The 21,418-nt window shown below is 44.3% G+C and overlaps 1 protein-coding gene across 6 annotated transcripts in view; it reads left to right on the top strand.

Annotated features, from left to right (window-relative positions):
- Positions 1–21,418, top strand: part of LOC139552206 (netrin receptor UNC5D-like) — a 324,682-nt gene that overhangs the window by 192,821 nt on the left and 110,443 nt on the right. For all 6 annotated transcript variants that reach the window (XM_071363703.1, XM_071363702.1, XM_071363701.1 and 3 more), the window contains exon 2: positions 15,971–16,177. In XM_071363703.1, coding sequence (XP_071219804.1) covers positions 15,971–16,177 — 207 coding nt within the window. The remainder of the gene's footprint in view (positions 1–15,970; positions 16,178–21,418) is intronic.

Raw genomic sequence — 21,418 nt, 5'->3', positions numbered from 1 at the left:
AGAACTGGAAGGAAAGGCGTCCAAATGAGGTTTTGGCTTTAGGGATGATCAGTGAGATACACCTGCTGGAGCGCGTGCTGCGGGTGGGTGTAGCCATCGTGACCAGTGAACTGAGATAAGGCGGCACTTTACCTAGCATAGCCTTGTAGATGACCTGGAGCCAGTGGGTCTGACGACGAACATGTAGCGAGGGCCAGCCGACTAGGGCATACAGGTCGCAGTGGTGGGTCGTATAAGGTGCTTTAGTAACAAAACGAATGGCACTGTGATAAACTGCATCCAGTTTGCTGAGTAGAGTATTGGAAGCTATTTTGTAGATGACATCGCCGAAGTCGAGGATCGGTAGGATAGTCAGTTTTACTAGGGTAAGTTTGGCGGCGTGAGTGAAGGAGGCTTTGTTGCGGAATAGAAAGCCGATTCTTGATTTGATTTTGGATTGGAGATGTTTGATATGAGTCTGGAAGGAGAGTTTGCAGTCTAGCCAGACACCTAGGTACTTATAGATGTCCACATATTCTAGGTCGGAACCGTCCAGGGTGGTGATGCTAGTCGGGCGTGCGGGTGCAGGCAGCGAACGGTTGAAAAGCATGCATTTGGTTTTACTAGCGTTTAAGAGCAGTTGGAGGCCACGGAAGGAGTGTTGTATGGCATTGAAGCTCGTTTGGAGGTTAGATAGCACAGTGTCCAAGGAAGGGCCGGAAGTATATAGAATGGTGTCGTCTGCGTAGAGGTGGATCAGGGAATCGCCCGCAGCAAGAGCAACATCATTGATGTATACAGAGAAAATAGTCGGCCCGAGAATTGAACCCTGTGGTACCCCCATAGAGACTGCCAGAGGACCGGACAACATGCCCTCCGATTTGACACACTGAACTCTGTCTGCAAAGTAGTTGGTGAACCAGGCAAGGCAGTCATTAGAAAAACCGAGGCTACTGAGTCTGCCGATAAGAATATGGTGATTGACAGAGTCGAAAGCCTTGGCCAGGTCGATGAAGACGGCTGCACAGTAATGTCTTTTATCGATGGCGGTTATGATATCGTTTAGTACCTTGAGCGTGGCTGAGGTGCACCCGTGACCGGCTCGGAAACCGGATTGCACAGCGGAGAAGGTACGGTGGGATTCGAGATGGTCAGTGATCTGTTTGTTGACTTGGCTTTCGAAGACCTTAGATAGGCAGGGCAGGATGGATATAGGTCTGTAACAGTTTGGGTCCAGGGTGTCTCCCCCTTTGAAGAGGGGGATGACCGCGGCAGCTTTCCAATCCTTGGGGATCTCAGATGATACGAAGGAGAGGTTGAACAGGCTGGTAATAGGGGGTGCGACAATGGCGGCGGACAGTTTCAGAAATAGGGGGTCCAGATTGTCAAGCCCAGCTGATTTGTATGGGTCCAGGTTTTCCAGCTCTTTCAGAACATCTGCTATCTGGATTTGGGTAAAGGAGAAGCTGGGGAGATTGGGCGAGTAGCAGCGGGGGGGGGCGGGGCTGTTGGCCAAGGTTGGAGTCGCCAGGAGGAAGGCATGGCCAGCCATTGAGAAATGCTTGTTGAAGTCTTCGATTATCACGGATTTATCGGTGGTGACCGTGTTACCTAGCCTCAGTGCAGTGGGCAGCTGGGAGGAGGTGCTCTTGTTCTCCATGGACTTTACAGTATCCCAGAACTTTTTGGAGTTAGAGCTACAGGATGCAAATTTCTGCTTGAAAAAGCTGGCCTTTGCTTTCCTGACTGACTGCGTGTATTGGTTCCTGACTTCCCTGAACAGTTGCGTATCGCGGGGGCTCTTCGATGCTATTGCAGTTCGCCACAGGATGTTTTTGTGCTGGTCGAGGGCAGTCAGGTCTGGAGTGAACCAAGGGCTATATCTGTTCTTGGTTCTGCATTTTTTGAACGGAGCATGCTTGTCTAATATGGTGAGGAAGTAACATTTAAAGAATGACCAGGCATCCTCAACTGACGGGATGAGGTCAATATCCTTCCAGGGTACCCGGGCCAGGTCGATTAGAAAGACCTGCTCGCAGAAGTGTTTTAGGGAGCGTTTGACAGTGATGAGGGGTGGTCGTTTGACCGCGGACCCGTGGCGGATACAGGCAATGAGGCAGTGATCGCTGAGATCTTGATTGAAGACAGCAGAGGTGTATTTGGAGGGCAGGTTGGTCAGGATAATGTCTATTAGGGTGCCCATGTTTACGGATTTAGGGTTGTACCTGGTGGGTTCCTTGATGATTTGTGTGAGATTGAGGGCATCAAGCTTGGATTGTAGGACTGCCGGGGTGTTAAGCATATCCCAGTTTAGGTCACCTAACAGAACAAACTCTGAAGCTAGATGGGGAGCGATCAATTCACAGATGGTGTCCAGGGCACAGCTGGGAGCTGAGGGGGGTCGGTAGCAGGCGGCAACAGTGAGAGACTTATTTCTGGAGAGATTAATTTTTAAAATTAGAAGTTCGAACTGTTTGGGCATAGACCTGGAAAGTATGACAGAACTTTGCAGGCTATCTCTGCAGTAGATTGCAACTCCTCCCCCTTTGGCAGTTCTATCTTGACGGAAAGTGTTATAGTTGGGTATGGAAATCTCAGAATTTTTGGTGGCCTTCCTAAGCCAGGATTCGGACACGGCAAGGACATCAGGGTTGGCAGAGTGTGCTAAAGCGGTGAGTAAGGCAAACTTAGGGAGGAGGCTTCTGATGTTGACATGCATGAGGCCAAGGCTTTTTCGATCACAGAAGTCAACAAATGAGGGTGTCTGGGGACATGCAGGGCCTGGGTTTACCTCCACATCACCCGAGGAACAGAGGAGTAGTAGGATGAGGGTGCGGCTAAAGGCTATCAAAACTGGTCGCCTAGAGCGTTGGGGACAAAGAATAAAAGGAGCAGATTTATGGGCGTGGTAGAATAGATTCTGGGCATGATGTGCAGACAGGGGTATGGTGGGACGCGGGTACAGCGGAGGCAAGCCCAGGCACTGGGTGATGATAAGAGAGGTTGTATCTCTGGACATGCTGGTCTCAATGGGTGAGGTCACCGCATGTGTGGGGGGTGGGACAAAGGAGGTATCAGAGGTACGGAGAGTGGAACTACAGGGTCCATTGCAAACCAAAACAATGATAATGATAACTAGCCTGAACAACAGTATGCAAGGCATATTGATATTTGAGAGAGACATACAATAAGGCATAAAGTGATTGCAGGTCTTGATTGGGAGAGCTAGCTAAAACAACAGGTAAGATAACAGCAGCAATAACAGGGTGCTAGTCTAACACAGCAACAACAGGTAAAAATGGCGACGACTAGGCAGAGAGGGTCGGATTAACTACACACAGATCCTGAGTTAAAGCACAGAGCCGACAGATAAAACACAAATAAACAGAATGGAGTACCGTGAATTAATGGACAGTCAAGCATGCATCAGCTATGTAGCCAAGTGATCATAGTGTCCAGGGGGCAGCCGTAGATGGAGCAGGGAGGCCTCCACTAAGCTAGCACGCGGCGTTTAAAGTTAGTAGCCCGGGGGGTGGTCTGCTCAGACGGAGGGGGTCTGCTCAGACGTGGTCGTGTCGACAGAGAATCCAAGCCGGATGGCGAAAGAGAGGTTGTGAATTGTAGAATTGTGTTTGCTAACTGGTGCTAGCTTCGTGGCAGTGGCGCTAGCTGCGCTAGCTGCAAGCTAGCTGTGAGGATCAGAAGTAGTGGCTCAGGGATTATGGCAGGAATCCGGCGTTGTTGTCGAGAGACAGTCCGATGCTGGTAAATTGGTGAGTAATATCCAGGCTAATAACAGGGCTGGTGTCTGTGCGGAAGGTAAAAGCTACTAGCAGCGGCAAAAAAAAAATGGCTAAAAATGGCTAAATTAGCTTGTAGCTGATTTAGACCAGTTGTGATGGATTGGCAGGGCTCTGTGTCGGCAAAAAAAGGTCCAGTCCAATTGGCAAAAGAGGTATTGTAGCCCAAGAATTCGCTGGTAGACCTCTTCGGCTAGCCGGCAGATGGGCCTAGCTCGAGGCTAGCTCAAGGCTAACTGGTGCTTGCTTCGGGACAGAGGTGTTAGCCAGTAGTAGCCACTCGGTTGCAGCTAGCTAGCTGTGATGATACGGTGTAATTGTCCAGAGCTTGCGTCAGGAATCCGGTGATGTGGTAGAGAAAAAGCAGTCCTATATGCTCTGGGTTGATATCGCGCTTGCAGACTGGCAGGTATTGGCCCGGTATTGAAGCTGGCTGTGTCCGAGTTGAGGGTGAAGACCGCAGCAGTGGCTAACTGACTACTAGCTAGTAGCTAGTTATCTGGCTAGCTTCTGATTGGGGTTACGGTTCTAAAGTATAAAAAATAGCAGGTCCGTACCACATTGGGTGAGGCGGAATGTAGGAATGTATATTCAGTTCCTAGATGGAAAGTGAAATTAAAATATATACGAAATGTATACGAAAAATACGAAGACTATTTACACGGGACAAGACAAGACAACACACGTCCGACTGCTACGCCATCTTGGATTCAATAGTGCAGCCTGCATGTGTGTCCGTGAGTGTGCGTGCATCCGTGCGTGCGCATAAAGTTGGACAGTATGTATTTCCCCCATCGGGGGAATGCCTTGTTGACTATTGACAAGCTGTGTTTCTCTATGTGTTTACAGAGACACATGGCCTGTGTAAGTAGCTGTGTGCACAGATAAAGGCAGATTTTAGAGGAAATAAAAAATGGTGTGATGTGTTCTTGTCCGTAAGATGAGACGAGGAAGAGACACAGAGAAAGTTAATGGGCTTTCTGTGCCTTATGCCTCAACCCTGTTCTCAAATGTCAACACGGTCATGTGTTAGTAATTAGAGAATTATTATTCCGCTTTCCTACTTAATTAGCAAACAAAGAATTCATTAGAAAATGTGTTTGTTAATTTATGACTAAGCAGCCGGCTCCCGGCGGCATTAATACTGTATGTTGTGCAAAGCGTAATAATATGCTATCTGATTGGCTCGAGCAAGAGGAAATTTAGTATTTTTTTTCTGTTTCATCAATTTTTTCAAGCTCTGGTTGTACTCAGGCCCAGTTAGTGGTTAGGAGAGAGAGTGGAGTAATTCAGCCGTATATGACTATGTGAAGGTAATAAAAGGATAGTTGAGTTTGTCTTCTGAAACAATGACCCTGAAAATTACATTTTTATCATGCTATATGCCATGTTTTATCTCTTTCTCGCTTTCTCTCCCTCTTTCCCCTCCCACTCCTCTTTCTCTCCTTTGTTTTACTATCTTTCCTTATCTATATCCATCTCACTCTCTCCCTTCTCCCTCTCATTCTCTCGCTCACTTTCTCAGTCTGTCTCCCTCACTTACTCACTTAGTTTCCTCACTCACTGTCTTTCTCTTTCGCTCTCTCACTCTCTTTTTCTCTCTCCACTCTTGTTCCTGAGTCAAAATGTACATTTGGGCCTCCTGAGTGGTGGAGTGGTCTAAGGCACTGCATCGCAGTGCTAGCTGTGTCACTAGAGATTCTGGGTTCGAGTCCAGGCTCTGTCGCAGCCAGCTGTGACCGGAAGACCCATGGGGCGGTGCACAATTGGCCCAGTGTTGTCTGGGTTAGGGGAGGGTTTGGCCAGCAGGAATGTCCTTGTCCCATCGCGCACTAGCGGCTCCTGTGACGGGCCGGGCACAGTGCACGCTGACACGGTCGCCAGTTGTACAGTGTTTCCTCCGACACATTGGTGCGGCTGGCTTCCGGGTTAAGTGGGCATTGTGTCAAGAAGCAGTGCGGCTTGGTTGGGTTGTGTTTCAGAGGACGCACGGCTCTCGACCTTCACCTCTCTCGAGTCCGTACGGGAGTTGCAGCGATGAGACAAAACTTTAACTACCAATTGGATACCATGAAATTGGGGAGAAAATAAATACATTTATTTTAAAATTCTGCAGGACTTATATATTAGGCTATGTGAGAGGTTATAGACCTACAGTCAGTGTCCAGATTTGAGTTACTATTCCGTTTAACCCGTCTAAACAGTACAGTGTCCTTGACATGCCATATTTAAAGTCCCCGTCTTGTGGCTGTCAAAATTGTATAGCGCCTCACAATCATCACAAATAGCACTCCTATCATCCACTTCCACCACTTCACCAAATCTTTCCCACATATTAGGCCAGCTGTTCTGGCCCTCCCTTCTCTTTATTTTCAACTCTCCATTTTGCAGCTTTTCTCTTATTGAATTTAACACCGATAGTGTCCTTTTTGCCTCAATGGATCAACGTTAACTTTTTCTGCCCAAGTTCCCAACATTCTTGGGCGATTGGCATGTATTTATCGTGCGTAAAATTAGGCCCTAAAGCTTAGGCTTATGCACTAATGCCAGATAAAAATAATGAAAGTATAACCACAATGTAGCCTATAGATATGAATATAACTGTGGGGACTGCAGGTTATGAGTCAACCCCCGCACCACTAACACACACACACACACACACACACACACACACACACACACACACACACACACACACACACACACACACACACACAAACAGAGAGCCTGTTTTCTGTGTCTGTGTCTGCAGTCGGCTCTTTCTGTGTGAACAGCATGTCAATGACTCCCTCAAGGCATTCCCAAATTAACTCAGTCAGATCAGGACTCCCTCCATCGATATTTTTTACTCTCCTTTAAAATGTTCCTTAACCCCATGTACAGTGCATGCGGAAAGTATTCAGACCCCTTGACTTTTTCCACATTTTCAGAAATACCTTAAGTATTCAGACCCTTTTATATGAGACTCGAAATTGAGCTCAAATGCATCCTGTTTCCATTGATCATCCTTGAGATGTTTCTACAACTTGATTGTAGTCCACCTGTGGTAAATTCAATTAATTGGACATGATTTGGTTTGGAAAGACACACACCTGTCTATATAAGGTCCCACAGTTGACAGTGCATGTCAGAGCAAAAACCAAGCCATGAGGTAGAAGGAATTGTCCATAGAGCTCCGAGACAGGATTGTGTCGAGGCACAGATCTGGGGAAGGGTACCAGAGAAATCGGGGGAGAAGGGCCTTAGTCAGGGAGGTGACCAAGAATCCGATGCTCACTCTGACAGAGCTCCAGAGTTCATCTGTGGAGATGGGAGAACCTTCCAGAACGACAACCATCTCTGCTGCACTCTCACCAGTCAGGCCTTTATGATAGAATGGCCAGACAAAAGCCTCTCCTCAGTAAAAGGCACATAACAGCCCGCTTGGAGTTTGCCAAAAGTCACCTAAAGACTCTCAGACCGTGAGAAACAACATTCTCTGTGTATCTGATATAATATATTGGTTTATGGTGTTATGTAGTTTATTCTGCTTGGTCACCTTTATTTGGGCAATCCATGCTGTTCTCTGATAGACCATTCTTTGTGTAGGTCCTTCCGGGTTGTTGCTGTGACACGTGCACTGCATCAGCAGATTGTGTCTGCTCCAGAATGTGTGTGTGTGTGTGTGTGTGTGTGTGTGTGTGTGTGTGTGTGTGTGTGTGTGTGTGTGTGTGTGTGTGTGTGTGTGTGTGTGTGTGTGTGTGTGTGTGTGTGTGTGTGTGTGTGTGTGTGTGTGTGATAGAGCCATCACTCACCCCCATGGCAGTGACATCTTGTTTTTCTCTCACGCTGTGTGTGATGTATCTGTGGCCCCTTTGCGTTTTTGCCGGGGTGGCCCTTCGGTCATAGATCACCGTGGAAACGCTGCGTAGCGACGGGCGTGGCAGTCTCCCCTGACAGCGGCGGAGTGGATTGTGTGTGTGTGTGTGTGTGTGTGTGTGTCAGCTCTCTCAGCCTTCTGGTCTCACACAAACACATACACACTGACCATATGATTCACAGACACACACACACTGACCACATGATTCGGATGACACACACATACATACTGACCACATGACTCACAGACACACACACACACACACACACACACACACACACACACACACACACACACACACACACACACACACACACACACACACACACACACACACTTACCACATGATTCAGATGACCCTTGTTAATGGCTGTCAGTATGGCAGACTGGAGAGCCATGACATCAGCAGTCAAAGGGCTAAAGCCTTGCCACCTCTCCCTCTATCAGACACTATCAGACGCTGGCACTAACCACAGATATATAATCAGATTACTTATTTTTACTAGGTGATGTTCTAGCTAGCAAATGACAGGAGAATAGCAGCTGTAAATTGGTTGTATCCACGTCTGATTACTGAGTCCTGAGGTCTATTAAAAAACAGAAGTCCTCACAAGGATAGTAAAACAAGTACAATATGGGACTTTTTGCCGGTCCCCACAAGGAAAAAGGCTATTTTAGGCTTAGTGGTTAGGCTTAGGGTAAGAATTAGGGTTAGGGTTAGAATTAGGGTTAGGAGTTAGGAGTTAGGCTTAAGTATAGGTATAGGTTAAGGGATAGGTGTAGATGTTAAGGAAAATAGGATTTTGAATGGGAATAAATTATTTGTCCCCACAAAGATAGTAAAACAAACGTGCGTGCGTGCGTGCGTGTGCACTTCCATGTGCGCATCCACACCGGCAGTCATGAGTCATGACCGCAGTAAAATTCCACATGACTGTTGAGTCATGGTAATCTCCTTTGATGCACTCTGGACATGCTTTGGTAGTACCCAACTTGCTAACTACCATCAGGTTCTAATAGCCTGGTACCCAGGGCTCTATTGTCCTTCTAACCACTTATCGAGAATCACATCAAACACTTATCATCAAAACAGTATCGTGATTTTATACCTCACCTCACTGTGATTGATCAATTTGAAGAAAGGAGTTCAATAACAGGTTGAAACTGAGTGGAAAACATGGTCCTTGTATCAAAGCCTAACACATTGAAATGGACAGAGCTTTCTAACATGCTGACCACAAAATAAATGTACACGTTCATGTTATTCAGTCATTGCACTCACACTGCTCACGTGCGCCAACGAGTGTCTGCGTTGCCAAGCGCTAAAATAGAAGTCAGGTTGTATTTGTGACGCTGAACGCGGTGCAAGTCCTGCCTCTCCCATCTTCTCATTGGTTTATAGACGCATATGCCCATGTGCCATCTTCTCATTGTTTATAACCACATGGGTGATTGAAAGATGAACTGAGGTCATGTCGGTCAGCTCTGGTAATACACCTTGTTTTGAAATTAGATGCCAATCACCGTATAAAGTCCAAAGAAGAAAAAGACGGGAAGGAGGAGAGATGACTAGAAACGATTTTAGTTGATCGTTTTATGTGTGGATTAATTGTCGGAGTAGAGGACCTTAAAACTCAACGTTTATATCCCAGGACAAAATAGCTAGCAACAGCAAGCTAGCTAAATAGGACAAATTAGCTAGCAACTGCAAGCTAGCTAGCTAAATTGCCATCAATCTTTAATGCTTTTCGACCTGTCCCCAAATTAATATAATTGGTTCAGAGTTTGTTTTGATATTTCAACCTGCGTGTCGTGATAGCGTTTGGTGTGGGGGGACAAAATCAATTTGCGCACGATGGCGTCTGGTTTGGGTATGGTGTAAGGTGATGATTAATTCAAAACACCCATACACATAATAGAGCTTATGCAAAAGCATAGGCCTATGTCCAATATGAGGCCAAGCCCCCCCAAAAAACGTAATTAATATAATGATTGTGCCGTTATGGCAGAAAAACATACAAGAAAACTGATTCAAGATATCTTTGGTACTAAATTGGTCTAGCCTATACTCCAAAAATAAACTAATTATATTAATCGCCTTTGAGTGTGGACAGTATTATTATGCATACTGGATGGACTGGTTACCTTATGCTACGCACCAAACTTTCTATCCATGAGTCTGGGAGAGAAGGTATAGGCCTAGGCGACGCTTTTGGTTAATTGATTGTGCAGGGCGGCTTACAAAGTTAGCCTACAATTATAGTGAATTTGTATTTGATTTAGAATATCCTAGAAATAGGGACTTTTTTTATATTTTCATAATTAATAGGCTGACACATTACCTTTAGCTACAGAATATCTCCCCACAGTGCGTTTTCATCTCCTCCTCTTTCTCCTTTACTTTCTCGAGCGCTCAGAGAGACGGGTTGTCAACAGTTTAATGAAAGATCTATCGATGTTCCCGAACAGGTTTCACTTGGTTTCACAAATTAAGCAATGGTTAGCTGCAGGAACCAGGTTGGAGAGCCCGTGGCATACAGCGTTTGAGCAGAGTATTACCTGTTGCGCTGCATGCTCCTCAAACTCTGGTTGATGCATGGAGTGAAATAACCAGAGTAACCTACATGGCACGATTGAAAAACGAACTGGCCGGTAAACTGCCGGAATTCACTATTCCAGTGCATACGGATGACATGTATTTTTTCCCCTGCCTCTGTTCCTGCCCATTTGATAATGAGACATTCTAAATTGAAACTAATTTTACATTTTAGTAAAGACAAGATTAAATTGAGAATAGTCTGATGGGTGAAAATATGATAACTTGTTGAAAGAACAGCTTGTGCAGCCTGAGACAAGGAAGAGAGCACAAGCTTCTTTTGCAACTTTCTCAAATCATCAATAGCCTTTAGTCGCATCATGCAGCCCATACGTATGTAGGATCTTAACTTGAGCCAGGTTTCTACAGCAGGAAAATAATCCTGCAGCAAGAGGAAATGTGAATTATGTGGATTATAATTAATGGAAAAAAAATTTAGGGGTTGATACATTTTCCGTAAGAGCAAATCAAGTACAACATTTTTAAGTAGAAATTAAACTTTAGAAGCATTTTCAAACCTTGAATACACTAAAAGTGTTTAAAAAAAAGTTCTAAGACATTCTAAGGTTTGTATCATTCACAACTAAAGTTGACAAATAACTCTAAATCAAGCATATAGGACCTGTTTCAAATGATCACTTTCCTGCTCACTTGCTCCGGAATGGAAAAAATATCCTTTATTTATTCAGCTAAGTTCAATTAAAAGAATATAACAAATAATGGCACGGGACTTAAAAGCATATCTTGTCTGCTAAATGATCAAGCCTGGAGCCTATGGCATGGAGCATAGCCAGATAGGCTAACATACAGTACAAATAAATAATAGTTTTATTGTGATGGTGTATATTACATTTATCTATTCGACTTTTTTAAATGTAGATGTTCCAAAGGCGCACATCAGCGGCTTGTATGCGGCTTGTATGAGTGGAGGCCTAGAGATTCTACAAGGGATTATGTTTATTAATGGTCAATTACCATGAGACCGGCAGTCTTTTGCATGACAATAACCGACTGACAAAATGTCATGACTGCCACAGCCCTACAGTCTGTGTGTGTATGTCTCTCTGTCAGTGTGTGGGTGTGTGCTGGCGTCGTAAGGTTTTGTCGCTATCCAAACACAATTAATGCATGTCACCTCTCCACGCACCAACAAATTGGAGTGCTCCAGGCAAGAGGAGATAGCTAGCCCAGGGGCTAGTCATTCTAGTCATTTCTAAATGAAAAGGATGTCTCTTTTGTTCAGTTCCACGAACCAGAGAGAGAGAGCGTAGTGGTGTGGGTAGGAGAAAGGTAGCTGCCAGTGAGAGCTGTAACTTTCACAGCCAGAAATTGCACACACAGACACAGTCAGAATATCAGACAGACACACACACACACATACACACACACGTTAGAAAATCAATTATACACAAACACCAGGGCTTGACATTAACTCTTTTAGTTGAACTGATATTTTACTTGTCCGAAAGTTCAAGTCACGTGTGTGTGTGTGTGTGTGTGTGTGTGTGTGTGTGTGTGTGTGTGTGTGTGTGTGTGTGTGTGTGTGTGTGTGTGTGTGTGTGTGTGTGTGTGTGTGTGTGTGTGTGTGTGTGTGTGTGTGTGTGTGTCCACCATGGGCCAAAAAGGTGACAGAAAAGTGTGTTGTATGATGCAAGGAGCCACTTCACAAAAAACATTCATTATTATTACTGATAATGGGAGGCTGCTGGTCTCTGATCCCATGAATTATACAGTATCTCCTGACTTTGTGGCCTTGAGCAAGGCAATTAACCCCAATTAACCCCTTCCACAAAGTAGAATACTGCACTGATAGGCTACTGCATGAAACACATGTGGTCAGTCAACCCTCCATCTGGAGAGCTACTGGGTGTGCAGGCTTTTGATCCAACCCTGCTCAAACGCACCAGAGTCAGCTTATCAAGGCCCTGTTGAGCAGCTGATTTTTTTACAATGTGGTGTGTTCGAGCAGGGCTGGAGCAAAAGCCTGCACACCAGTTGCACTCCTGGACTCTCCTGGAGGATGGTTGGCCACCATGTAACATTACAATTACAACCAAATACTTTTTGTCTTTTAAAAGAATTCCCTCATTCAATGAACCAGGGATCAAATTGCTAAGGTGGGCGAGGTAGCTAACTAAGATGTTTATCTACACTGAACAAAAATATAAACGCAACATGTAAAGTGTTGGTCCCATGTTTCATGAGCTGAAATCAAAGATCCCAGAAATGTCCATACGCACAAACAGCTTATTTGTCACGTCCTGACCATAGAGAGTCCTTATTTTCTACTGTCGAGTAGGTCAGGGCGTGACTGGGGGGTTAGTTTAGTTTATTATTTCTATTTGGGGTTCTAGTTTTGTTTTTCTATGTTGGTGATTTTGTATGATTCCCAATTAGAGGCAGCTGGTAATCGTTGTCTCTAATTGGGGATCATATTTAGGTAGCCTTTGTGGGATTGTGGGATATTTAGGTAGCCTTTGTGGGGTTGTGGGATATTATTTAGAGTTAGTGTATGTAGTACCTCTGTAGTCACTGTTCGTTGTTTGTTTCTTGTTTTGTTTTATAGTTTCACTTTAATAAATTATGTGGAACTGTAATCACGCTGCGCCTTGGTCCTTCTCTACAAACGAGCGTGACATTATTTCTCTCATGTTTTGTGCACAAATTTGTTTACATCCCTATTGGTGAGAATTTCTCCTTTCCAAGATAGTCCATCCACCTGACAGGTGTGGCATATCAAGAAGCTGATTAAACAGCATAACCATTACACAGGTGCACTTAAATGTGCAGCATTGTCACATAACACAATGCCACAGATGTCTCAAGTTTTGACGGAGCGCGCAATTGGCATGCTGACTGCAGGAATGTCCACGAGAGCTGTTGCCAGAGAATTGAATGTTAATTTCTCTACCATAAGCCAACTCCAACATAATTTTTGAGAATTTGGCAGTACATCCAACCGGCCTCAAACCGCAGACCATGTGTATGGCGTCGTGTGGGCGAGTGGGTTGCTGATGTCAACGTTGTGAACAGAGTGCCCCATGGTGGAGGTGGGGTTGTGGTATGGGCAGGCATAAGCTACGGACAACGAACGCAATTGCGTTTTATCGATGGAAATTTGAATGCACAGAGATACTGTGTTTAGATCCTGAGGCCCGTTGTCATGCCATTCATCCGCCGCCATCACCTCATGTTTCAGCATAATAGTGCACGGCCCCATGTCTCAAGAATCTGAACACAACTCCGGGAAGCTGAAAATGTCCTACTTCTTCCATGGCCTGCATACTCACCAGACATGGCAACCATTGAGCACGCTTGGGATGCTCTGGATTGACGTGTATGACAGCATGTTCCAGTTCCCGCCAATATCCAGCAACTTCACACAGCCATGGAAGAGGAGTGGGACAACATTCCACAGGCCACAATCAACAGCCGGATCAACACTATGCAAAGGAGATGTGTCGTGCTGCATGAGGCAAATGGTGGTCACACGGACTGATTTTCTGATCCACGCACTTACATTTTTTTTAAGGTATCTGTGATTTACAGATGCATATCTGTATTCCCAGTCATGTGAAATCCATATATTACGGCCTAATTTATCTATTTCAATTGACTGATTTCCTTGTATGAATTGTGACTCAGTAAAATCTTTGAAATTGTTGTATTTATATTTTTGCTCAGTATGTTTGTAAGGTAAAAATATCCAGTGTTCAGTGGAGATATTGACAGCATAGGAGTTACTTGTCAATTAGGCTATTCTAATGATATTTATTTATTTATTTTTAATTTAACCTTTATTTAACTCTTGAGTAGAGGAGAATCCTAGCCAATTTTGAGCACTAGACATGTTTTACATCCGGAGTTTGCAGCATTGGTTTCATCCACTGTGTACCCGTATCAACTGCGTGTCTGCCAATTGAGGTTATACACGAGTACCGGTGGAAAGTTATTGTAGGACATTGGACATGGAAAGGACATTAGTACATGCTAATAGCTAAATAGTTAACTAGCGAAATAACCAGCAAAACTACACTATGTTTTGACTGGCTCTCTAGTTAGTCTGTTGTACATCATTATTTTACCTGCTGCTCAAATGTTTCTCTCTCGCTCTCGCCTTCTCTCGCTCTCTCCTCTGGCAATGGCCCACTGGCACACGCAGACCTTTCCAGGATTTTCATTGCTGACCAAAAATAAGCTATAACTGGGCAAATATCTCAGTTACTAGCAATGAATATCAATAAATGTGCAGATGCGGCTCGCTTTAATCTCAAAAATGCATCTTGCGACTGCATGATTGAAAGACCGCTCGTGTCTGTCAATGCAGGCCTACAATAATTATACTCCGATGTGCTCTGCAGAGATTGGGAGGACAGTGTGCAACGCATTGCATCCAGAGGCCACTGATCCAATTATGATCGAAGTAGCCTAATTGTTTGATATTGTATATTATTCTTGTCCTGGCCAAGCGGAAAAGCGTTAATGTCGAGCCCTGCACACACACATACTCAAACACACACACACAGCCAGAACATAGCAGACACATTTATTAATCTTTCTCCTTCAATCGGTAGTCTTCCTCCTGCAGGAGAGCTTCTGTAGTGAGGTAGAGGGATTAGATGCTGGACAGAGACTTGGTTAACTGTAATCCTGGAGATGGAGTTGGAGAATGCATCCCCGCTACCTATAAAAAAAAAACACACACGGGACGTTCAGCTCTCCAAACCTCTCGATCACATACACACACATACATACATATTCACACACACTCACATTCACACACACTTACAGGTGTTTTCACATTTAGAAAACCCTCACACATACACACGCACACAAACCTCCCTAAATCTCCCTAAACTCCCTCAGACGACACACAGGCGAGGTTCCAGGACGAAAGCTGAGGGATTTAGTTTGAGTGTAATTACACCTGATAGGCTTCACATCCTTCATAACAAGCACCGGCTGGGACACACACACACTCACACACACAACTGATTACTGTGTGAGTCAGACAGAAGAAATATGGTAGTTAATTATTGTTGCCAAATCACTCCCTGAAATGAGCGGATTGTGAAGGGCTTGGCTTTTGAAAGATCAAAGAGTGTCAATGAAGTGTAGCCTGTCGTCATATTGAGGTGGTTAAGCAGCATTTCTACGGGAATGTGGGAAGGCCTGGGTGTCATCGTCTCTCAGACTCTCCTGATTCTTTATACATTGTTGCAGATGTTTTGTTGTGGATTAAGGTCTGTGGATTAGGTTTTCCAAGTAATTGAGTTGCCTGTGGTGCACTTTTGAGATGTTGGGATATTATCGATATTTGTGGAATGTTAATGATATTGTACTCTACCCTACTCTACTCAACTTTACCTTACTCTACTCTGCTCTACGGCAGGCGGCGGGTAGCCTAGTGGTTAGAGCATTGGCTAGTAACCGAAAAGTTTCTGGTTTGAGTCCCCAAGCTGACAAGGTAAACATCTGTTGTTCTGCCCCTGAACAAGGCAATTAACCCACAATTCCTCAGTAGGCCATCATTGTAAATAAGAGTTTGTTCTTAACTGTCCTGCCTAGTTAAATTTAAAATGTTAGTTTAAAAAAAATACTCTACTCTCTATTATTGTCCCGATCCCTGTGTCTCCCCAGGTTCCAGGAGTGATGCTCTGCAGCTTGGCCATTCAGTCATTCGACTTTATTCTACTGTGCTCTACTCTAGTTTAATGTTCTGTTCTTTGTCTCCAGGTTCCAGGAGTGATGCTCTGCAGCATGGCACATCAGGGACCCTCCCCCACTTCCTGCAGGAGCCCGATGATGCCTACATCATCAAGAGCAACCCCATCAAGCTCAAATGCCGGGCCCGCCCCGCCCTGCAGATCTTCTTCAAGTGCAATGGGGAGTGGGTCCACCAGAGCCAGCACCAGTCTCAGGAACACACCGACCAGGGCACAGGTGAAACACACACTGACGTGACATAAGAATAAACACACACACACACTCACGTGCAAATGCAGGCTCACACACAAATGCACTCACAAAAACCTGCATGCACAGATATACACACTTTTATGGATGTACACACACATGCTCATGTACTTACACATACACACACACATTATACAAAAATTCCAATCGCCCCATAGGCTCTCAATTCATTTGGAGTGATAAAATGGTGCTCAGGATTGGATTGTCTTTTTCTGATGCAACTTGAACAAATACAGAATATTGGGTTTTTATTCAACTTGTGGAGAACTAGAGAAAACCCCTGGGCTGTCACTCATGTGTACATTCTTTCTTTCTCTCCCTCTCTTTCCCTCTTTTTCTCTCTCTCTCCCTCCTCTCTCAGTCTCTATCTCAGCAAACTCTCGAAACTTTAGCTCTATGCTACTCCCCACTGTGACATTATTGTATTATCTTATTATTTTCAAAGTCTTCATAAAGGTCTGACAGTGGTAAAATGTTCAAAATCAACGCAGGGCAAAGTAACGGCGTTGTTCAGTGTTAAATCCTTTGTCATTAGACAGAGTCAGCTCTCTCCTTCATCTGTGTTCTCACTTCTAGATACCAGTCACACACACACACACACACACACACACACACACACACACACACACACACACACACACACACACACACACACACACACACACACACACACACACACATACAAATGAAGGTCACCGTCATCGACTTTTGTTTGTGTTTTCTATTTGTAAGTCTAACAGCATTGATTCTTCACGTTAGATACACACACAGTACATACACACATGCATGCACACACGCACACACACAATCAGTGAATCAACACAGGACATTATCTTCCACACAGCTCCTGCCGTCTCTTTATTGCCTGGTGTCTGCTTTTGCCGAGTTACGTCCCCATCTGGCTCCTTATCAGGATTCATATGTCTGATGTGTGTGGCTGTGCTTGCATGTGTGCGTGCATGTATGCGTACCTACCTGCGTCTGTGTGTGTGAGCCTTAACAGTCCACCTGTGCCATGCAGAGGGCAATAAAACAGCAGCCTGGCTGGCTGCATCAGAGGCTTGGTTAATAGACAGAGCTGAGTGTGAGAGTCTGGGGGCCTGGTTGACAGAAACATGGGACTGTAAACACTTGGATGTGTCTGAGCGGATATTTGCATACAACGCACTGTGAAAGTGTAGACAGAAAAAAAATAAAAAAAAATAAACAAGAAATTAATTAATATCAGAACGAGCATTATCACAACGAGCAATGTCAGAGTCTGGAATATAAATACTTGGTGTGTATGGACAATATTTAAGTAGGACCAAGGTACAGTATGTGCAGCAGTAGTTATATAGGATGAGTTATGTTGAGAATACAGTATGTACATATAAAGTGATTAATCAATTAGCTTAATTTCTCAGAGCTAAAATAACATTTCAACCATACAACATTGCAGGAATGCTACTCTTATCTGTATCTAACTGCAGAAAAGATTTCAGAACAATAAACATTATGTCAACATTAAGTGACCAATTTTCAATGACTCATGGGCGGCAGTCTCTAAGGTGCAGGGCACCGGGCGGAGACCGGCTAGTGATGGCTGTCTGATGGCCTGGAGATAGCTGTTTGTCATTCTCTCGATCCCAGCTTTGATGTACCTGTACTGTCTCTGTCTACTAGATGGTAGAAGGGTGAACAGGCTTTGGCTCGGGTGGCTGAAGTCCTTGATGATCTTCTTGTTCTTCCTGCTGACCGGACCACCCTGTGGAGAGCCCTGCAGTTGCGGGTCCGACAGAATGCTCTCGATGGTGCATCTGTCTTCGTGAGTGTCTTAGGGGCCAAGCCAAATTTCTTCAGCCTCCTGAGGTTGAAGAGGCGCTGTTGCACATTCTTCACCACAGGTCCTCAGTTATGTGCTGGAAGCTTTTGACCCTCTCCTATAGTCGATGATCAGATCCTTTGTTTTGTTGAGGTAGAAGTTATTTTCCTGACACCACTCCGCAAGAGCTCTCACCTCCTCCCTATATGCTGTCTCGTCATTGTTTGTAATCAGGACTACCACTGTTGTTTCGTCAGCAAACTTGATTGAGTTGGAGACTTGGACAGCCACACAGTCATGTGAGAACAGGCAGTACAAGAGGGTGGTGAGCACGTACCCCTGTGGGACCCCAGTGTTGAGGATCAGCATGGCGGGGGTGTTGTTGCCTACCTACACCACCTGGGGTCGGCCGGTCAGGAAGTCTAGGACACAGTTGCAGAGTAGAGGTCGACCGATTATGATTTTTCAACGACGATACCGATACTGATTATTGGAGGCCCAAAAAAGCCGATACCGATTAATTGGCCGATTTTTTAAATGTATTTGTAATAATGACAGTTACAACAATACTGAATGAACACTTAGTTTAACTTAATATAATACATCAATAAAAATCAATTTAGCCTCAAATAAATAATGAAACATGTTCAACTTGGTTTAAATAATGCAAAAACAAAGTGTTGGAGAAGAAAGTAAAAGTGCAATATGTGCCATGTAAAAAAGCTAAGGTTTAAGTTCCTTGCTCAGAACATGAGAACATAGGAAAGCTGGTGGTTCCTTTTAACATGAGACTTCAATATTCCAAGGTAAGAGATTTTAGGTTGTAGTTAATATAGTATTTATAGGACTATTTCTCTCTATACCATTTGTATTTCATATACCTTTGACTATTGGATGTTCTTATAGGCACTTTAGTATTGCCAGTGTAACAGTATAGCTTCCGTCCCTCTCCTCGCCCCTACCTGGGCTCGAACCAGGAACACATCGACAACAGCCACCCTCGAAGCATCGTTACCCATCGCTCCACAAAATCTGCGGCCCTTGCAGAGCAAGGGGAACAACTACTCCAAGTCTCAGAGCGAGTGACGTTTGAAACGCTATTAGCGCCCACCCCGCTCACTAGCTAGCCATTTCACATCGGTTACACCAGCCTAATCTGGGGAGTTGATAGGCTTGAAGTCATAAACAGCTCAATGCTTGAAGCACAGCAAAGTGCTGTTTGAATGAATGCTTACGAGCCTGCTGCTGCCTACCACCGCTCACTCAAATATCAAATCATAGACTTAATTATAACATAATAACACACAGAAATACGAGCCTTTGGTCATTAATATGGTCGAATCTGGAAACTATCATTTCGAAAACAAAACGTTTATTCTTTCAGTGAAATACGGAACCGTTCTGTATTTTATCTAACGGGTGGCATCCCTAAGTCTAAATATTGCTGTTACATTGTACAACCTTCAATGTTATGTCATAATTACGTAAAATTCTGGCAAATTAGTTCGCAACGAGCCAGGCGGCCCAAACTGTTGCATATACCCTGACTCTGCGTGCAATGAACGCAAGAGAAGTAACACAATTTCACCTGGTTCATATTGCCTGCCAACCTGGATTTCTTTTAGCTAAATTTGCAGGTTTAAAAATATATACTTCTGTGTATTGATTTTAAGAAAGGCATTGATGTTTATGGTTAGGTACAGTCGTGCAACGATTGTGCTTTTTTCGCAAATGTGCTTTTGTTAACTCATTCCTCGTTTGGCGAAGTTGGCTGTCTTTGTTAGGAAGAAATAGTCTTCACACAGTTCGCAACGAGCCAGGCGGCCCAAACTGCTGCATATACCCTGACTCTGTTGCAAGAGAAGTGACACAATTGACCTAGTTAAAAGAAATTCATGTTAGCAGGCAATATTAACTAAATAGGCAGGTTTAAAAATATATACTTGTGTATTGGTTTTAAGAAAGGCATTGATGGAGGGGACAAAATGGCGCCATAGAGAGAACACTGTGTTTCAGCGAGCTCTCGTGGCATTAGTAAATTTATATTTTTTCATTAATCTCCTAGCTTGAAAAAGTGGTAGAATTGGCTAAATAAGTTATCCTACAATGAGTCTTGACGGTTATTTCTCAAAGATCTCCGACAACAAGCCCAACAGAACTACTAAGAACTCGACCAAAACCACCATCCCTGTAGATGTGCAGGAGGAGCTAGCTTACGTTAGCGAAGCTAACACCATTGAGGATCCAAGCACAATGGACCTGGTGATTCAAAACATGACGGATAACATTACTAAAGTGATCGATGTTAAGATAAGAACGGTCTAGGAAGCAATAGCAGGCCATTCAGCTGAACTACAGAGGGTTGTCAAACGTGTTGATGAGGAGGAAGGAAGAATTGCTACAGTGGAAGCTTCAACTACATCTATGGACTCTAAGATAAAAGCACTTGAGAAACAGGTGCGCGAAATGGCGAAGCACATTGGCGACTTGGATAATCGAGGACGCAGATGCAATATTCGTGTTGTGGGACTCCCGTAAAATTCTGAAGGGACACGTTCAGTAAATGTTTTTGAGGAATGGATCCCTGACTACCTACAAATGGACACTAAGGCTGGTCGTGTGAAGCTGGACAGAGCCCATCGCTCTCAAGCACCGATACCCGGTCCCAACCAGCGCCCACGGCCAGTGGTTATAAAGTTCCACAACTTCACCGACAAGCAGCGCGTCATGGATGCGGCAAGAAACATTGGCTCTGACGGTAGTCAACGTAAAGGTCCAAAGGTCTCATTCTTCAATGATTATTCCACAGCGGTTGTATGAAGACGCAAAAGGTTTGATGAGGCAAAGGCTCGACTCAAGAGAATGAAGATGGACTACGCACTGCTGTACCCGGCCACATTGAAGATTATGGTCAACGGATCGCCTAAGAAACTCTACATACCTGAAGAGGCTGCCTATTGACTCTCCTGGGTAAATAAATTTAAGCTGCACCTCCGCAGCATTGGATAACTTTTTTATTTTATTTGAATCTGATCATGAAACAGTGGTGTGAGTTCTCACGTGCTCCAGTTCAGTAATATTCATATTTTTATTATTTTTATTGCTAAAGTAACTGCCGCTATAGCTCAGGCTGAGATATGGGTGAATCTATATTGATGCCCAGGCTTGGTTTTAGGTGGAAGAGCCTCAATCTTCATATATTGATTTTCATTTACATATATATAAAGGATGAGGCTATTGAGTGGCAATGCAGACTTAAGAGTCTACATTGGAAAGTTGAAATCCCCTGCATGTTAGCTAGTGGGAAAACCCCCTTTTGGATCTTTACATTTTACAATTTTTGGGTTTAGTATAGTTCGAGTTCAGGGTTCATATCGTGTGTTTATGCTCGGTGAGATAGAAGA

Source organism: Salvelinus alpinus, chromosome 24 (assembly GCF_045679555.1).
Source record: "Salvelinus alpinus chromosome 24, SLU_Salpinus.1, whole genome shotgun sequence".
In the NCBI taxonomy this organism is placed as follows: Eukaryota; Metazoa; Chordata; class Actinopteri; order Salmoniformes; family Salmonidae; genus Salvelinus; species Salvelinus alpinus.
The sequence above is the reverse complement of the archived record's forward strand: the minus strand, read 5'-3'. Positions and strand labels throughout refer to the sequence as shown.